The following is a 14,987-nucleotide window of genomic DNA, read 5'->3' as shown; positions in this document are numbered from 1 at the left end:
ATTCCCACCGGGAACATATACTCAAAGCTTTGTTAGCTAGAAAAGAGATGTGTCCTATGTCCACTTTAGTGTTAAATAAAGTTCTAAAAATGTTTATGATTTTATGAAAATATTTTTAATGAAAAACAAATGTAAAGTCACTGCAAATATTGCATTCATTGTTGTAGACAAAGATAATTGCAGCGGAAGAATTGACTGTGTGGAACGTTCTTCAAACGAAAAGCATCATGGGAGTCTTTGTAGTCTTTTCGTCTTACTCCAAATTTACTTATTCCTCTTTCCTGCTTTCTCGATCATTTAAATGCATTTTAAATCTTAAAAATGTTTTAAATTCTTAGCATCGAGACTGCTACAGATTTATGTTAGTTTATGTTGATACTACGTTGCGGTTTTTTGTTTGTTTTTGAGTGAGTTTGATATGTCGGGGAGTTATTTAAGTAAAACGTTGAAATTTAGTGGGTATATTCCGTTACATACCATATTATATGTATATATTTTTGTATGCTAATATAATAATCTTCCCTATTTGAAAAGTCTTCCGGTTCTAAAGAGCCAACCCTCAATAAAATTGGTTGTTAAGCGGTTCAAATTGGTGTCTATAAACGGGTCGGTTCTGCCGTCTCCTCTGCTCAGGGAATAAGCTGCATGATGTCACTCAAATGTGTATGTTACAGTTTAAACTCGTTTTTCTCCAACATCATTTAATGCAATCTCACTAAAATTCACATGTATTCACATTGACAGATATTTTAAAGTCTCCCAGTTCCAGCAAGCCCAAATAGAATAACGTCAATAGTTGAAGTGGTTCTCAGTGGTTCAAATCTGCATTTGAATACATTTTCCCTAGTCTTCTGTCTTATTTGTAATTATAAATTATAGTGTCCCTATGAGCCTACTGGGCCATTGAGATTTCAATTTTGTTTTATCCATTTACCTACACTAAATGTTTAGGTTGTGTACATGCACATGATTCTCAAATACAGCCTTGTGACAATAAAATAAATTTACAGAGTGTATTGTTTATTTTGAAGGACAATTTGGTACATAATAACACATTTTCAAATATTGGTAAGAAAACATGCAAACGTGCTGACAATTGTGTAACCGAGTCGCATCAGAAAGCACAGATGCTAAAGACATTTCCCCTCGTCGGCAGCTTCATCAACTAATTAAAACGAAGTAGTGGCGTCTCCTTGGGTCTTTTTTGTCCTCTTCTGTTTGAGGCAATGAGGGGAGAAAAAGAACAAATGTCAGCTAACAGGATACACACACCAGCATCAATAAATGGAATTGAGCTCTAAAGGTATATTCCCACCAAATGCAGTGTGTGGAAGAAACGAGCGAGCCCCTCGGCGTTGAGTTGCACCCCCATTTGGTGTTGACATACTTTAACACAACATGGGCTCTTACCTCTTATTGTTCTGGTCCTTGCTGCTGTGTAGCCACACTCCTCTTCGAAGGGGCAACATCCGTTTTCATTAAAAAACCTGCAGAAATCTTCTCTGAATTCAGAGACAAAACGAAGGAAAGCACCTGTGTTAACCTGAAGTCCAACTCTGGTGATTAATAAAGAAACTAAAGCTCAGAACAAACCTGCATCTCTGCTTGGTGCTTTTGATCAGCTGTTCCTTCTCTTCTCCCTCCACGATGGAGTCACTTGGGAGGTAGAAGTCTGACCTGACTCTGCACACTGGACAACCCCTGACAAGCCAACATAAGACAGGTTACAGATCACTTCTTCATGGTTTGCCACCAGTTAGGTCACGTGTTGGTGAAACTTACTTTACAACAGCTGCGCTGTATCCGTCCATCTGTCTCCAGGTAACGAGGCACAGTTCACAGAAAGCATGGTTACAATTTGGAAGAATCCCAAAGGTTTTTTGTTTTGGGAGCCCCTTCTCGTAGATGCTTTCAATGCAGATGCCACAGATATCTGCATTGTTGTCCTCACCACTGGAGGAAGCAGCTTCATTCATGGGTAAACTAGCACCGGTCTCCTGGTAACGCAAGTGTAGTGTTTGGTATAGACAGATATTGTTAGAGTAAAATAACATCAGAGTGCAAAACAAGGCTAAAAACGTTAGTTTATTATCTACCTGATGAACCACTGAGTTCTCCGTTCCCGTGGAACAACCCAGCTGAGTCTCAGGGGTCGAGTCCGCTTCAGGTTCAACGACACGGAGATTTCTCGCTCCTTTGCCCTTTGATCATTGAAAGATCAAACAACATTTCTTTATGTGATCTTAAGATTGCAGTGAGTGTGGTGATAACAAATTGGAAAACCTTGCCAAAGCCTTTCTCATTTATTCCTATATAGGACTAGAATTTACAAAATATTATTCTAGTCATAGCGCACCATTCCCTGTTGAGCCCCATGTGTTGGTGTAGTTTTGATGCCTGTATGACAACCCTGGGAACCTGTTTTGGGTGTTTGTTGATCTCTTACCTTGGGTTCTGACATTTTGTCTGTAGTCACTGATGGGTTCAATTTCATCTGATACAAAGGATATAGGCAGCTATTGTACACTCATCCTTTGAATCAAACCTCCTCAAACCACCTTTGATCATTGAAAGATTAAAGGGCAGAAATTCTTTGATCCAACTTGAATGGGTTTCAGTTAAAGGCCTGTTTTGGGTTTCAGTTAAAGGCCTGGTGTGGTATTTTGGGAACGTTTGACAATTCATCAATAGTCTTCATTTGTATTCACCCATCTTTGAATAAAAAATATATATAGATTAGCCGTTGTGGATAATTGAAAAAATTGTTGAAATACTTGTGTCATAAACAGAAATAAAACTGAAGAAAGTGCATTTATCGTCTTTTATCGTTTATCTTAACGTGATTGTGTTGATTACGCTTGGTCAGCATTTTACTGTGAAAGGAACTCCACTGTACTTCCGCTACTTTTCCTGTTTCCGGTTAGTGCATCTTCAGGTTTCAACACTTGTTGGATATTCGATACTCGCTGTGCTGCTGCGTTCATGACTCCGCGGCTGCAGCCTTTATTGGATCTCGGCGTTGTTGACTTCCGACAGGCGCCGACGAAATGACTTTAGCGTCGACTTCTTAACACATTTTTCTTCTTCCTATCTTTCTTTTTTTTTTTTTTTTTTAAGTTGGCTTGTCACGATGAGAAGCAGAAGCAACTCGGGCGTTAAACTGGACAACTATGTCCGGATGGTCCATCAAACTATTTTGAGACACCAAGTAAGAATAACTTTGCATTACTGTAAGTTTCTTCTGTCGAACAAGTTAAGTAGAGGTGTCAGCGACAAAAGTTCTTAAATTATGCATTCAGGTAGTCTTAGCAGCCGCAAAGCAACAGTTAGGCGGAGTAAATAGATTTTGCGCAAGACTTATAGATATTACACACTCGTTCGTGAGGCATTGAACGCATCATCATACACTTTTACGACAGCTTCCTATCAAGTTCTTCGAAAACACAGACCTTAAAAATATCTTCGATGGCTGTGTATATTTATGGACTTAAGGGTTGTTATATTTATGCTATCTATGCCTTTTGTTATATCTAATTTAGTGGGGTGTGTCAGGGTGCAGCGGTCCATGAGGCCGTTGCAGTGACCTTCTTAATCATAACCTCAGGATATTATAAATCCTTACCTTCCAACCTGGACTCCAACACTTCAGTCTTGCCATATTTGGTTAGAGGTTAAGTGTTATTAGTGCGTTTGCTAGAAACAGTCCTCGTTGCCAGCCACACACACACACACACACACACACACACACATACACACACGTGCTGTCTTTTTACTCCCAGTACATTTATTTTTCCTGGAGGTTTAAAGGTCAGGAATTCCACTCATCACTTGCTTTGCCTGCTGTCTTACTGTCCACTCGCCCACCTCTACTGCTTCTGGACTTTCCTCAATAGACTATTAAAATTCCCTGTGTTCTTCTTGGTTCTCTTATAATAACACCGGTGACCTTTGACCTCTTGTTTGTTCTGGTAGGATCCGGTCACAGGTCTTCTCCCTGGCAGCCCCGATCAGCCGCACTCATGGGTCAGGGACAACGTTTACAGCATCCTGTCCGTCTGGGCCCTCAGTCTGGCCTACAGGAAGAACGCGGACCGCGACGAGGACAAGGCCAAGGCCTACGAACTGGAGCAGGTCCTGGGGAGTCCTGCTGGAGTCTCCTGGGGCTGTGACGCAATAGACTGAACCTTTTCTCTGTCTCTCCTAACAGAGTGTGGTCAAGCTCATGAGGGGCATCCTCCAGTGTACCATGAGGCAGGTGTGTGTCCAACGCCATGACCTGATCTTCCAGACAAACAGCTCCTACCCTGTTGGGGTGTTTTAAAATCAACTGTTCTCCCTTCAGATGGACAAGGTGGAGAAGTTTAAATACAGCAGAAGCACCTCAGATTCCCTTCATGCAAAATACAACACCCAGACGTGTGCCACTGTTGTCGGGGACGACCAGTGGGGTCACCTGCAGGTGGACGCCACCTCGATCTTCCTGCTCTTCCTCGCCCAGATGACTGCATCTGGTGCGTGCATCCATCTTTATCTCATTAAAACCACATATGGCTGAGCCATTGATTGAATAGAATGTTATTATCGCGTCGTAACAACTGAGCTTTTCTTCTCTGGCTTGTCTACCAGGGCTCCACATCGTCTACACCCAGGATGAAGTGGACCTGGTTCAAAACCTCATGTTCTACATCGAGGCGGCTTACAAAGTGGCTGTGAGTGTCTGTTCACGCTCTCCCAACCAGCCAAAAGCTCTTTAAAAGCACAGTGTGACTACATTATTACCAATTTTTCCCATTGATCTAGTCTTTAAGCGCTAGCTTTATGCTAGTTAGCCTCACCTGTATTAGCCGACCTGCATCTGTTAAATTCTATTGGCATGTTTGCGTTCTGCTGTTTTTATGGCACGTTTTATTCCTGCCCGCTGCGTCAATTGATGTGTATTTATGCATTTCTCCATTTTTGTGCCTAATTTTCTGCTTTGTCACAGGATTATGGGATGTGGGAAAGAGGAGACAAAACCAACCAGGGTATCACTGAGATTAATGCCAGCTCAATAGGCATGGCCAAGGTACACACACGCAGAGACACACACAATGAAACTGGCTGTACCGGAGGGATGGGAACGGTAGGAAGGTCAATCGAGGAGAAAACATCTCCTGTGTGTCGAGAGAGAGAGAGAGAGAGCTGAGGCTGAACAGGTGCAGGACGGTGTCTGGTCACCACGATGACCTTTGCAGTCCCTGCAGTGACCTTTAGAAGCGCAGGAACTCTACAGCCGGACTCAAGATCCCAGAGAACAGATCATATAATTCGACGAGCGGCCCTGCGCTCACTTTCAACCCTGCGGCCGCTGTCTTTTGTCCATATTTTTATCGTTTTTTCGCTAAATATAAAACAGGATTCCGTTTTTATGTAATGGGATATATTTTCTGTTTGTCAGGCAGCGTGCAGAAGGTGTCAGGTTCTCCCAGGCTCCTAACTCAGAAATAACACAACTCGTGGTTCCACACACACACACACACAGAGAGTGTTTAAATTTAACACTGGACTCACTGCAGGACGACTCCTTCCCTCACTAATTGCAGGATTATTTATAGAAGTGAAGATGCAAGAAAAGCCTGTTAATTGTGCACAACTTGTGATAATTATCATAGTTTGATCTCAGTCATCATACTGAGGGTCACATGTCTCCTCCAGGCAGCTCTGGAGGCTTTGGACGAGCTGAACCTGTTCGGGGCCAAAGGGGGTCCCGGATCCGTGGTCCACGCCTTGGCCGATGACATCCAGCACTGCCAGGTGGGCACACGCAAACGTGCGCAGTCTGACATGCATTTTTTAATCTTTAACATCTCGAGTGACTCGCTTTGCCGCCTGTCCATCAGTCCATCCTGACCTCCATGCTGCCCAGAGCCTCCATGTCCAAGGAGGTGGACGCCGGGCTGCTGGCCATCATCTCGTATCCCGCCTTCGCTGTCGAGGACATGAGCATCGTCAATATGACCAAGGAGGAGATCATCTCCAAGCTTCAGGTGCAGAGGAGGGGCTCACCCTCACATTTCCACTTCCTGAAAGGAGCGACGCAGCTCCCGAATGTTGACCTTGAATTTTAACGCTGTCCGTTCAGGGCCGATACGGCTGCTGCAGGTTCCTCCGGGACGGACACAAAACACCGAAAGAGGTAACGAGCACGAAGAGCGTGCTGCTGTGCGGTCCTTCCGAAGCTGCAGTGCACGCTAACGTGGAAAATTGCATTTGTCCAGGATCCAAACCGTCTCTACTACGAGTCGGCGGAACTGAAGCTCTTTGAAAACATCGAGTGCGAGTGGCCGCTCTTCTGGACTTACCTCATCCTGGACGGCATCTTTAGCAACAGCCCCGAACAGGTGCCGTCCATTTCCAGGTGCATCTTCGCGCGCCACGGCTAACGCTAACCATCTGTGTGAACTGCCCCAGGTTCAAGAGTACCAGGAGGCTCTGGAAGGCATCCTGATCAAACAGAAAGATGGGCTCAGGCTGCTGCCGGAGCTTTACAGCGTCCCGGCGGACAAGGTCACAGCATCTTTCAGGATTTGGCCTCTCTGGTTGATACATCTAGTGGATTTTGTTGCATTAATCACGATGCCACGTTTATTGAGTGTTTTTTTTTTTGTGTGGTCCGATAAACGTAGGTGGAGGAGGAGTACATGAACCCTCACTCTGTGGAGAGGATCCCGATGGGTAAATGTCCCCTGATGTGGGGGCAGTCCCTCTACATCCTCGGAAACCTTTTGAGCGAGGTGAGCAGTTTAAAGGCTCGGCGTGTGCAGTACCGCCTAAACACTGTTGGGGGCGGTGTTGGTCACGGGTGGCCTACAGAAAAACGATAAAGCGCCGTTACATGAGCACCAACGAGCCTTTATGACAACTTTTAGGCCGTGAATGTGTCTGTACCTGAATAACTAGAATATTTACTGCAGTGTTTCTGCGTCTTGCTGTTTTTTAGGGACTTCTTGCTCCCGGAGAGATCGACCCTCTTAACCGACGCTTCTCCACCATCCCCAATCCCGACGTGGTCGTGCAGGGTGAGTTGACCGCTCCACGGACCCCCTGGCAAGGATGTCTTAAATATGCATTTAAAATGTTCCTGTTTTTTTTCTTTTTTTAGTGTCAATTCTGGCAGAGACTGAGGAGATCAAGGAGCTGCTGATGAAGAACGACATCGACGTGGAGACGGTCGCCGACATCCACCCCATCCACGTGCAGCCCTCCAGAGTCCTGAGTCACATCTACGCCAGACTCGGTGTGTTTTTATTGCATGTGATCAAAATTCATCAACATCTTCCTTACTGAACCGTCTCGTGGGGCGCGCCGCAGGCCGGAACCCAAAGCTGGGTCTGACGGGACGACCCTACAGGAGAATCGGGGTGCTGGGAACCTCCAAGTTCTACATCATCAGAAACACCATGTTCACCTTCACACCCCAGTTCATCGACCACCAGCAGTTCTACATGGCGCTGGACAACAAGATGATCGTGGAGATGCTGCGGACTGAAATCGCCTACCTCGCGTCCAGGTGGAGGATGACCGGACGGCCTACCGTTACTTTCCCCGTTTCCCAGACGATGCTGAGTACGTACGCGCGCGCTCACCAGGCGCCTTCAAAACCGATTTAGGGGTAACGGCTTCAAAGTGTGTGTTGCAGCTGAAGACCACGCAGACTTGGACCCCGCTGTGCTGGCTACGCTAAAGAAGCTACAGGACGGTTATTACGGAGGAGCGAGGTGACATTTACCCAGGATTCACAGCGCTCGTCACTTCTAAATCAAGCGTTCCTTCCAGCTCAACGCGACCTCACCAAGCTTTCCTCCTCAGGATCCAGACCGGGAAGCTGTCGGAGTTCGTCACCACCTCCTGCCTCGCGCACCTCAGCTTCCTGGACGGTAAGGGCTCCGGCGGCGAGAGCCGTCGCGACGAGGAGTATGATGGTGATGATGATGGCGCTGATGAACGTGCCGCCGATGGATACGTGCATGAGTTACGGTGTGACGATGGTAAGGAGACCAAAAACAGACCGATGGATGGCTGGGGCGAAGCAGTGACGGGGAAAACCAATCAAAAGCCGTAACAAACGCACGTAACACGCATGTCCGACTCAGGATAATCTCCCCTCTTGCTTTTTCCTGCTGTCACATGATCACAGGCCGTCCCCACCTCCATCCTTCTGTCCTGATGTGCAACTTTAAGTGCAGGTGTTGGGTGAAAGCATGTGTCTGGTGGCTCGCTGCGTTAGCATCCCCGCCTGCCCATGACCGGCATTGACATACCTCGCTTCCACATGCACAGCAGACATATTTGAAATCTTTTTCGTCCAACTGTGTCCCGTGTCCTCAGCTCCTGTCCTTGTCTCCCCCCCTCTCTGAATTTATGATCCAGAGGCCGACGATCTGGCCCACTACCTGGACCACCTGCTGGCTCTCGCTACGCCTAAGAAGCCCCAGAAGCCGGCAGGAGGAGGCCTGGGGAGGTTCAAGGCCGTGGCCAGCAAAACCAAGGAGATGGTGGCGCTGAAGAACAAAGCTCAGAACCTGGACGTGCACAGTGAGTGAATCCCTTCTGGAGTGTTTGGGGTCGCCACTAGGAGGCCGCAGCCATCTTGCCTTTCGTTTCTGCCCAGACGCCAACATGTATCTGTCCAATAAGCTCTTCCGCTCCGCTCAGTCGTCGCTCAACCTGAACCTCCCGGAGGCCTCCACGCCCCAGGAAGCTCAGGTAGGTCAGCGTCACCTCTCCGCTCCCCTCCAGTCCTTCCTCTTTCCCAGCTCTGAATCTGAACGACCCCGCAGGCTCCGGCGGTGGTCGTCACCACAGAGAGCGGCATCCCGAGAGACGCCGGCGGCGCCATTGACTACAGCGCCCTGGTCCATCTGCTGAGGGACACGCAGAGTCTGCAGGACCAGGCCGACATCCTCTACATCCTCTTCAAAGACAAGTGAGGGAGCGCGGCGGCGGCGGTGGCGGTGGCGGCGGCGGTGGCGGCGCAGGCTAACACCTAAGTGTACTGAACTGGGTTTTGTGGTGGGTTGTCGCTACAGGGGGATGGACTGGGACACCTGTCTGCACGGCAAAGGCTCCACCGTGAGGTCTCTGTTGACGGAGCTCTACGAGAAGGCCGGAGAGCTCAAACACTGGAGCCTGATTAGGATGACCTCCGGCATGCTAAGGAAGAAGGTGGAGGAGCTCGACTCGGTATGGAAGTGAGATCTGTCCCAGACGTGGTCTCCAGGATCCGGTGTCCTCATTGGCTGCGATCTGCTCCTAGGCCTGCTCTGATTTGCTGGCGCACCAGAAGCACCTGACGGTGGGTCTGCCCCCGGAGCCGAGGGAGAAGACCATCGCGGCCCCGATACCTCCGGACCAGCTGGCCGCGCTCATCGACGAGGCCAGCGACAACAACATCAGCGTGGCCATCCTCACGCAGGTGAGACACGCCCCCCAGCACCTCCCACCCGAGCTTTTTTCCTTTCTCTCCCTTCTATTTTTGGTTGCTCGTCTTCCAGGAGATCATGGTTTACCTGGCGATGAGCATCAGGACTCAGCCGAGCCTCTTCAGCGAGATGTTCCGCCTCCGCATCGGCCTCATCATCCAGGTCATGGCCACCGAGCTCGCCCAGTCGCTCAACTGCTCAGGTACGCCCAAGGCCTCTGACGGGACGCTTGACCCACTTCCTGTCGGTAAACCACCATCTCCGTTCAGGAGAGGAAGCCACCGAGACCCTGATGAGCCTGGGTCCATCAGAACTGAAGAACCTCCTCCATCACATCCTGAGCGGGAAGGAGTTTGGAGTGCAGCGCAGCGGTGAGTCCGCCTGTCCGACCCCGCTGACCTCACGGCGGCCCTTCACTCCTCTTCTCACCCCACAGTCAGAGAACTGGACGCCGGCGTCAGCCCTGCCATCTCCATCCATCACCTCGGTAACGTAGGCGCCACAAAGAGCGAGAGGGCCGGCATCAGCAAGCTGAAGAGCGACATGAAGATGGTAGGACGGAGAGATTTAAACCCTCCTTCCTTTTTTTCTTTTTTTCGTCTAAATGTGCAACAGCTGTCGGTGCAACCGTGGCAACGGGCAGGGCGACCGCTCCTCCTCTTATTTTGAAGTTTATTTTTTTGTCAACGGCTTGTGTGTTTCCGCAGCTGGAGCACAGGTTGTCGCTGACGGACCCCGGCAAGGTGACGGCGGCGGCGGCGAGCGCTCGCCAGTTTGAGCACGTGTCCGGTCAGATTAGGTGATAATTCACCTGGCGAAATGAGAGGCTCCAATCGGGACAATGAAACGGAAGCTGGGCGGACGATTTCAGTGATTCCCCTTGAGATTAACTGCTTGAATTGCCGGGACTTTGGCATTTGTTTTTTCCCGGAGCGGAGCGGCTCGCGGGCAGATTGACGAACTGGGTTTTGTGTTGCAGGTGGAACACAGGTTGTCTTTGACGGACATATTTAAGGTGAATTAGAATATTACTTCACATCTCTTAGATCGCTGATAAAGAGGAGGCGTTCTTTGGTTCTGTGATGTCAGAGAGGTTTTTCTGGCCTCGACATTAGCACGTGCAGCTAACCGACGCGGGGAAAGAGCTTCTGCTAATTCCCAGCTTTGCTTTTTTTATTGTCTTCTGTGTTGCAGATGGAGCGCAGGGGGTCTTTGCCCGACTTTGTTAAGGTGATGATCTGTGGCTGCTCGTTTTTAATTCCGAGCCAAGCCGAGACGTAAAAAGTGATTCTGCCTTGATCCCGGCAAGAGAATCGTGGATAGCTTTGAGGAGTTTGATTTCCGTCGATGTTCGATCTGCCCGTCTTGTCAATTTCGGGGGTGAATCTTCTCTTTGAATCACTTTCTTTGTCTTTTTAAAGGGCTTTCAAGTCCACGTAAAGTAACAACAATGGCTGGACCAGTCGCCATTCCACTGTCGAAAGGTGACACTGACCAGTTTAGAGGGATCAGGCTCCATGAGCGTTCACGCCGCCCGACACGTTTCAGTCGAGCACGACTCAATTATTACAATCTTCGTCGTTTCGGGGTGTGATGGCTTAATTTGCATATCTGGTTTCATGAATAATTCCGGCTGAAAATCACCTTTTTGATGAAGAATCGGGAATCCATCAGCTTTTTTTGGGGGGGGGGCTGCTCTGCTGTCTTTCCTGTCAGGTCTTCATGTTGCCCTGTGTCTCCCCATCCTTCCTGTCCCCTGTCAGAGCATGCGGTCCCACTCTGTGGAGATCGAAAACGTCGAGTCTGGGGTGAAGATCTTTTACAGTTCTTCCATTTTGGAGCCGTGACACAAGCGGAGGTGTTAACTTCTTTGTCCTCTGCTGCCGTTCAGAGGTACAAGCTGCCATCCATCGAGTCCCTGGACATTCCGGAGAACTTTCCCGGCGTCAAGGACACTCGACACGGCCAGTGGCTCCGCAGGAGGCGTCTGGATGGAGCGCTCAACCGAGTCCCAGTCGGCTTCTACCAGAAAGTTTGGAAGATCCTGCAGAAGGTATTTCCGCCTAGATCTTTGTTCAGGATGTAGAATCCTGCCTCATTTGTGACCGTTTTGTCCCTCAGTGTCACGGTTTGTCCATAGAAGGGTTCGTCCTTCCTTCCTCAACCACCAGAGAGGTAAGGACACGACCGACATGTCGTCCAGAAACGGGAGAGAAGGTTGAAAGTCGTAGCTCCTGCCTCTGATTCTCCGCCTCAGATGACGCCGGGAGAGATCAAGTTCTCCGTCCACGTGGAGACGGTTCTGAACCGTGTCCCCCAGCCCGAGTACCGGCAGCTGCTGGTGGAGGCCATCCTGGTGCTCACCATGCTGGCCGAGGTGGACATCCCCAGCATTGGCTCGATCATCCACGTGGAGAAGATCGTCCACGTGGCTAACGACATGTTCCTGAAGGATCAGGTGAGCAGCGCCGGCGGGGGATTCTCATTGGCTCTCCAACCCGTTAACGGAATGTTCATATTCACGTCCTCTCCAGAGGGATCTGGGAGCAGAGGAGCACATCCTGGAGAAGGACCCCTCCACCGGTGTGTGCCGGCTGCTGTACGACAGCGCCCCCAGTGGCCGTTTCGGGAGCATGACTTACCTCACCAAGGCGGTGGCGGCGTACGTGCAGGACTTCCTGCCCAGCGGCTCGTGTGCGGTGCAGTGAGGGTCCGTGTAACCCCCCCGACCCCCCTTCCCCCCCACTAGGGAATATAACATTAAATTAGCAATAAATCGACAGCACTGAGTAGAACTGTTGTATATCCTCACCCCAGAGACGTGTGTTACACTTTTACTTCTGTGAAAACTACCTTCAACTTGAGCAGCAAACGTACATGATCCATCTCAATCCCTTATTTTCTTTTATTTTTTTGGAATCAACAGATCATCCAGGTTAACTTGAAAAGGGCGAGAGGCAGGCGGGATCGGCGGAAAGCAAAGGTTGCCACCCTTTACGTAAAATACGGAATCGTCCTTTATTTAGTGATCAAAAGTTGCGTCCCGTGTTGGTTCCGTGTTTCCATAGGTCCTCAATATTCTACTCAAATCTGGTTGATTGATGGGCTAGCGGCATAGCTATATTTAATCACATGCAGTTCACTGCTGTCCACTCATAAACTGGGATTGTCTGTAGGCTACTAAGGACATTAAACCCTGCGAAATTTATTCATATGGCACTTAGCATGTATGCGCACGAAAAAAGGATAGATATTCTGACGAATAAAATAATCTGATCAAAGATTGTGATCGACGGCGAGAGAGGGTGGCAACGTTTACTCTGATTAGATCGCGAATTGTTTGGGACTTACAGGTAAAACTATTAGAAAGTGAATTTTACGTCAGTGTTAGCTTGTTTTTGGCTTTATTCTGGAGCCGTTACGCCGGGCCTTATTTTATAATCAGGATTGGCCTCGGAATACACGCGGCATTGGTGTTAGCAACACATCCTGGAGGAGGAGGGGCTAATGAGCTCATTTAGCACTGCAAACGTTAACATTTTCAGCCTTTTTATGAAACAAATAGTGCTGCTGTGTGATGTACAGACAAATCTAATATAATGTTTTGTTTTATAGTTCTCCGCTAAATGTGCATCAGCGGCAGACTGTTGTTACAGCATCCAGGAAGAAGAAACTCATTCAATTGTGTCTCACTTTATTCATGCGTGAAGTCTGCTTTCAGCACGTACACAGGTGGAAAGAAGGCAGAAGAACATTTGGTTTTGTAACCTGTCGTCACAACACTCCAGGTGACCCGCAAACTACAACTGCTGGACCTTTACTACTGAACTGGTTTATTTTGAAGCTGTCTCAGATTAAAACGGGAGATAATGAGCCTCTTGTCACTTGACTTTTGTTTTGTCCTAATCTGGTGCTGGTGCTGAAATAAATCAACATTTGCCATCTTTTGTTCAATGTTTTGAACGTCAGTCCAGCAGGGGGCGCTACATGGCCTCGACACCACCGCTTTAATCTGAGATTACCTCCGCTTCCACCTTTGTTATGAGTTTAGTCTATTCGATTTTTTTTAGGGTTACATTTATGAAATATAGTTAGATAAGCGTTAATTATAGCATCATTCCCCCCCCCCCCCACTGGACAACTTGACATGTCGCACGTGCGGTTTAAACAAGTTTTCCATGAAGAAGTCTCAGATTTAATCTGGGAAAAAAAACAAAACACGAAGATTGCGTAACTATTCCAGTGTTCCCAAACTGCTGAGACCTTTCACCGCGTCCTCTATCAAAGAACTCTTGGCTTTGACCTTCTGGGTAACTCATTTCTACTAAAACTGCCTCCTCACCCAGTCCGGCCTGCAAAACCGGCCAACCGCCCTTTGACCCTTTTATCAAGCGGCTATTAATGTCCCCACATTTCAGGGCAATCAAAGTTTAAAGTACAGATGCCTGCTGGCTGGGACGAGCGTGAGTTTGACAATGAAGGAAGCTGGAGCGCGGACACATCCCGGGGTGATGGCGTGAGTTGCCTCCACAACGTGGCCTGAGCGAGGCCGTGCAGGAGGTTCACGTTCCCGCGTGACACCTCGGGGTGGCTCGCCTCCACGAGTCACGCTTGAAAATAAAGACCCCATGCTGATGTTTATGTAACTAAGAGGGGGGGGGGTCTTGTCAATCTCGCGGAGGGGCTGGGCAAACTTCCTGGAACTCGTGCAGTGGCATGATTTAATCAGACGCTCCGCTCTTTGCTTCGCTCTGTGCTTCCGTCGTTTTCACCTTAAAATTAAAATTTCACGGGCGTCTGGGTTGAAGTCACTCTGATCTGCAGAGCGCGAGCAACCGCTGGAGGCTAAATTAGAACAAATATGATGTCACTGTCCGGCTCGCCTTTGTCTCACTGACCCAGTTGACGTGACATGGACACACGCTCCCTGGCCCCTGCTTTTCCAGCCCCCTCAGGGTCAGGCAGCACGGCTAACACAGTTAACTCCCAAACATCGAAGTCTACACAATTACGCAGCCTGAATATATCCGACAGACCTGATGGTCGTTTAACGGGGTTGTGAGGTTGCTGGACCTGTAAACATGTGATTAAGTGGTTTATTCTTATATCTCATCTTAAATTCCAGGCGTTCATTGGCGAAACACAGTTGTTATCTATATCACAAAGCAAAAAATCCCCTGTGGCTGTGCTAAACCATGCAGCAATTGCTTAAAAATGACTTCATGGCTCAGATCAGTGAGAGAAAAAAGGGGCAGAGAAGCATCAAGTCACGTGCCGACATTGTGTGGCCCGTTTACTAAACCATAGCCTATATGCTCAAGCACATAGGTTGTATAAGTAGGATGAGATCGGGTCAGTTCAGGGGCGCGAGTAGTCAAATATCCCTGCAGCAGGCAGCCGCTAGCCTGATAAAACCTTATCTTGTCTCCAGTTCGCAGACAAACACGCATGCACGTGACCTCTGCCCTTTTAATCCTCTTTTTTTTCTCAGGACTCGGCTTACGCCACCATACCTTCACCATCACG

At 48.5% G+C, this 14,987-nt stretch overlaps 2 protein-coding genes across 11 annotated transcripts; one reads left to right on the top strand and one right to left on the bottom strand.

The window, feature by feature from the left end:
- Nucleotides 1-999: 999 nt before the first annotated feature.
- Nucleotides 1,000-2,563, bottom strand: LOC105416836 (E3 ubiquitin-protein ligase makorin-1-like). Of its 2 annotated transcripts, none has more exons than XM_029840957.1 (6): nt 2,447-2,563; nt 2,097-2,201; nt 1,783-1,997; nt 1,594-1,701; nt 1,411-1,502; nt 1,000-1,214 (listed from the first exon to the last, which is right to left on the bottom strand). In XM_029840957.1, the coding sequence occupies exons 1-6, from the start codon at nt 2,492-2,494 to the stop codon at nt 1,162-1,164; spliced, it is 621 nt and encodes a 206-aa protein (XP_029696817.1). In that variant the 5' UTR covers nt 2,495-2,563; the 3' UTR covers nt 1,000-1,161. The 2 variants fall into 2 exon arrangements, with proteins under 2 accessions (XP_029696817.1, XP_029696818.1); XM_029840958.1 differs by lacking the exon at nt 2,447-2,563 and adding an exon at nt 2,357-2,433.
- Nucleotides 2,564-2,917: 354 nt separating this feature from the next.
- Nucleotides 2,918-13,405, top strand: phka1a (phosphorylase kinase, alpha 1a (muscle)). Of its 9 annotated transcripts, none has more exons than XM_029840953.1 (33): nt 2,919-3,208; nt 3,973-4,131; nt 4,208-4,255; nt 4,343-4,511; nt 4,627-4,709; nt 4,985-5,065; nt 5,695-5,793; nt 5,880-6,026; nt 6,122-6,175; nt 6,258-6,380; nt 6,451-6,546; nt 6,666-6,773; nt 6,980-7,058; nt 7,142-7,276; nt 7,351-7,605; nt 7,679-7,757; nt 7,849-7,916; nt 8,410-8,574; nt 8,651-8,745; nt 8,820-8,965; nt 9,069-9,222; nt 9,296-9,454; nt 9,534-9,663; nt 9,731-9,832; nt 9,898-10,013; nt 10,169-10,204; nt 10,441-10,476; nt 10,656-10,691; nt 11,225-11,269; nt 11,353-11,514; nt 11,583-11,636; nt 11,719-11,919; nt 11,996-13,405. In XM_029840953.1, exons 1-33 carry the CDS (start codon nt 3,131-3,133, stop codon nt 12,167-12,169), a joined length of 3,672 nt encoding a protein of 1,223 aa, XP_029696813.1. In that variant the 5' UTR covers nt 2,919-3,130; the 3' UTR covers nt 12,170-13,405. The 9 variants fall into 9 exon arrangements, 7 of the variants coding, with proteins under 7 accessions (XP_029696816.1, XP_029696813.1, XP_029696815.1 ...); XM_011606618.2 differs by having other exon boundaries at nt 2,920-3,208; nt 7,849-8,027; XR_003889386.1 differs by lacking the exons at nt 11,583-11,636; nt 11,719-11,919; nt 11,996-13,405 and adding an exon at nt 10,883-10,945 and having other exon boundaries at nt 2,918-3,208; nt 7,849-8,027; nt 11,353-11,421.
- The last annotated feature ends 1,582 nt before the right edge of the window (nt 13,406-14,987 follow it).

The sequence above is a fragment of the Takifugu rubripes genome, chromosome 8, assembly GCF_901000725.2.
Source record: "Takifugu rubripes chromosome 8, fTakRub1.2, whole genome shotgun sequence".
NCBI classification, from domain to species: Eukaryota; Metazoa; Chordata; class Actinopteri; order Tetraodontiformes; family Tetraodontidae; genus Takifugu; species Takifugu rubripes.
This window is presented reverse-complemented; position numbering and strand designations above follow the sequence as displayed.

Bases quoted from the DNA above. Each gene is read 5' to 3' on its own strand.
- LOC105416836 (XM_029840957.1), bottom strand. From the start codon at position 2,494: ATGAAATTGAACCCATCAGTGACTACAGACAAAATGTCAGAACCCAAG. The intron at 1,998-2,096 runs GTAGATAATAAA...TTGCGTTACCAG, and splicing joins AGAACTCAGTGGTTCATCAG to GAGACCGGTGCTAGTTTACC. The intron at 1,503-1,593 runs GTTTGTTCTGAG...CTCTGAATTCAG, and splicing joins AGCACCAAGCAGAGATGCAG to AGAAGATTTCTGCAGGTTTT.
- phka1a (XM_011606618.2), top strand. From the start codon at position 3,131: ATGAGAAGCAGAAGCAACTCGGGCGTTAAACTGGACAACTATGTCCGG. The intron at 5,066-5,694 runs GTACACACACGC...TGTCTCCTCCAG, and splicing joins GCTCAATAGGCATGGCCAAG to GCAGCTCTGGAGGCTTTGGA. The intron at 7,059-7,141 runs GTGAGTTGACCG...TTCTTTTTTTAG, and splicing joins TCCCGACGTGGTCGTGCAGG to TGTCAATTCTGGCAGAGACT.